The sequence below is a fragment of the Aptenodytes forsteri genome, unplaced genomic scaffold (assembly GCF_000699145.1).
Source record: "Aptenodytes forsteri isolate BGI_AS27 unplaced genomic scaffold, ASM69914v1 Scaffold193, whole genome shotgun sequence".
In the NCBI taxonomy this organism is placed as follows: Eukaryota; Metazoa; Chordata; class Aves; order Sphenisciformes; family Spheniscidae; genus Aptenodytes; species Aptenodytes forsteri.
The window spans coordinates 1,648,999-1,652,270 of NW_008795405.1; the positions used below are offsets into that span (position 1 = coordinate 1,648,999).

Below are 3,272 nucleotides of genomic sequence, written 5' to 3' on the forward strand. Positions count from 1 at the left end.
TGGCTCGGTAACGCCAGCAAAGCCGCCGGAGCTTTGCACAAAGGCACGAAGCCGCCGTTCGTCCTTGGGAGTGTTTGCCTCCACAAGTGGCGGTACTCATGGAGGGAAATAAACTGCAATAAGACAATAAAGAGTAATAAAATAAATAACGCCGCGCTCTCCAGCAGAGCATGTTTGCCCTGGAATTAGCTGTGAGGTTTTTTTATTCTGAGCAGTACCCAGAGACCCTGAGAGGGATCAAGATGCTGCGCAGGGGAAGCTAGGCAAGCAGAGGAGCAAATATGGGGCCTGGGCTGAAGGGTTTGTAGGGTTTTTCCCTGATCCTGGCTTTTCTGGTTTGCTGTCCTTTTACCAGGCGGGGGCTCAGCTCAGAAATCCTCGCGGAGGCCAGTTTTCCTTCAGGTGGCTGCTTACCGCCCTGGTGCTGCGGACGCGTGCTCGGCCTCCGCCGTGCCCCTGTTGTCCCTCCCTGCTCCTGGCTTTCCTCCTGCCCAAGCAGGGCCCCACAGCACCGGGCAGGCCTGGCGGCCTCCCCTGTAGTCGCCTGAGGAACGTTTCCCTCCATGGTTTCACCTCCTCCTGATCATCTGACATGTGACAGCAGTCTGGCTGGTCGCTCACAGATGTGCCTGCGGTTAAAAGTCTTTATCTCCTCCTTCCTCATGCATTTCTGCGGGAGGAATCCTGTTCCTCACCCCCAGCCAGGCTTGTGGAGAGTCACACAGTGGGATGGCGGGGGAAAACCGGTCATCCCAGCGGGAGGGGGTGATTTAATGTCAGGGGACCTTGGGACTCCGTGACGGTTTGCTTTCTCACCGTTCCACTACAAGCAAGGTGATGCTTTTGCAACCACGTGCTTTTGCTTATTTGTCCCACCCTGAGTATGTAAATAAAGACTAGTTTGAGCTGTTTATTTTTGCTTGCTCTTGGGTTAACTCTAACGATGTTAGGATAAAGCCAGGAAAGTATCACAGGCAGGGTCCCAGGGGGGCTGGTATTAATGCAGGTACCTGCAATGGTTGATAAATCCTCAATCAGGCATACTGGAACACTTAATATTTTAAAAAAGCATATTGCTATGTTTCTCCAGTTATTATCAATGTGGTGTCCCAAAAGCAGACGACTTTGGAGGAGCAAATCACGAACTCCTGGGAGAAAAGGTGGGGGATCATCATGCCTGCTTTCCGTATCACACCGGCTTTGCTGCTCTCTCCTCCAGGGTGTATTAGACTGATCCCACTGCATTTCCCCATGTTGTGACTGCATTCACTGTGAACGCCTTTTGGAGAATGGATATAGCCCCAAAAAATAGACACTCTTACTTTCTAATTGCCTTAATTTTTACCAGTGTGAAGTGTCAGAAGTGTGACAAGTATCTTCAAAGCACTTTAGGATGTTGCTCAGATGATTACTGCAGACCAAAAGAATGAGAAAGAGGCCAGCTGGCCTCACTCAGAGTTAATTTAATCTAATTAATAATCCACTACGCCAAGGAGTGACTCAGGTGCTGGGGGCAGATTTTTTGAGTGGCTAGGAGAGGTGAGTGTAACTAAGGAGAACAGCTACTTCTTTGCACCTTTTTCTTATTACTGGCTGGTTTTTCCTTCTGCTAGCTATGTGGTACGGTGGTGGTTTTTTCTCACTCAGAATTATGGTCTAGGTTTTCTTCCTTCCTGGGCTGTGATTTTGTTGGTCATCTTGTTCCTGATAGCTTAATGTAAACTGGTTTTAGGTTTCGTTGTGTTTTGTTTTCCCCTTGTTATTCTGGTCTGTGGTATCTGGGTTTGGGGAGTTCCTTTAACTCTCTTCAAGCATACTGTATTGAAGAGATCTGTCTGTGAGTTGAATTCGCTCTATTCTCCTCTGCAATGTATGCTTAAATCATCTTGTATCTGTTTTGGTGGAAAACTGAGCTTGTTTCAGCTATTCAGAAGCTGGTGATAATAAAACCTCTGGCATGGCGTTGAATGTGAGAGCAGCTTGCGATGCGTTTCAATGTGAATTCTGATGATTCGTAGCAAAAGGAGCATGTTCTGGCTGAAAGAACAGTAAAATTGATTAGTCTCTGTATGTGGATTTTCCTGAGAACCTGACTTCTGTATTCAGTGCTGCTGTAGGGCCTGCAGGTGCATCTGTTTACCGAGCTGCAAGTGCAATGCTGTTAGAGGGATTTGGAGTCATTGGGTGTAGCCAGCTCATAAAGTGGAACCGTAGACTTCTTCCTCATGTAATAGAGTTGGTTGGATTACAGAAATGAAGAACTTGAGTATTAGTCTTGCTGGAAAGAATTTATCTGTTGGCTTTCTTTGCCTTTTCTCCTGGTGTTTCTGCACCTTAACACAAGCTCCCCGTGATGTCGGTAATCTGGGAGGAGTTCTGCCTGCTTGCCTATTTGCAAAATAATGAGACCAGCCTAAAGTTGCATTGACTATTTCTGAAGTATTTTGGTGAAACGTTGTGCTCCAAGGTGACCTGGAGGCCCACGTCCTGTATTGGATGTCGAAAGGGGCATTTGCCTAAAAGCAAGGTCTGTCAGGCTGATGATGGTTATGCTGCCCTGAGGAATTTAAGCTTTAGTGTGGTTATTGCAAAACTGGCATGATGGTAATGTGTGATACCAGCTAAAAACCTTGAGCAGAAGGTTTCTGCTTCTTTCTTGTGTAAAGACCTTGGCTGTAGTTTTACAAACTTAGGCTTATTAGGCTTTTTATTAATCGAGTTTGGGGGGGGACAGACGTGTTAATTCTGATTCTAGGTTCACCAATTTTTAGTTCAAAGCCTTTGAAATACGTGTAGCCTTGTATGTATGTAGTTGCTGCTATTGCTGCAAAGCAAAGGCATCTGGAAAGCTGTTTCACAGGGAGGCATCCTGGTTTAATGCACTGTGAAATTTGCTCCCAAGTGTGACGCTGCTTATCCTGTGAATGTGTGATGGTAGTTCATGGTGTTGCTCTGACCTGACCGCGCTTCTGTCCCGGCGGTCAGATAGGCAGCTTTGTTTATCATCTGTAAGGCTTCAAGGATGTGGAGAAGGAAAGCCTTTCTAAGGGCATGAGTTCCCATGTGCAAGGAAAAGACTTTATGTGGATCAGTTATGAAGAGTGCTAGGTGGACTTAAATATATGGCTTAGTCTCAGCAGGGTCGTTTGTTTGTTTGTTTTTTGATAGGGCTGCTGTAAGCACCCTGGTCTGCTTGCTTGAGGCCTCTGCAAACTGATTGCTAATTCAGAATCTTAAAAAAAAAAAAAAAAAAAAAAACCCCCCTCTTTTTC

At 46.3% G+C, this 3,272-nt stretch overlaps 1 protein-coding gene across 1 annotated transcript in view; it reads right to left on the reverse strand.

Annotated features, from left to right (window-relative positions):
* ISCA2 (iron-sulfur cluster assembly 2) overlaps positions 1-565 on the reverse strand; it is a 2,964-nt gene extending 2,399 nt beyond the window's left edge. The window contains exon 1 of the mRNA XM_009280908.1: positions 415-565. Coding sequence (XP_009279183.1) covers positions 415-565 — 151 coding nt within the window. The remainder of the gene's footprint in view (positions 1-414) is intronic.
* Between the last annotated feature and the right edge of the window lie 2,707 nt (positions 566-3,272).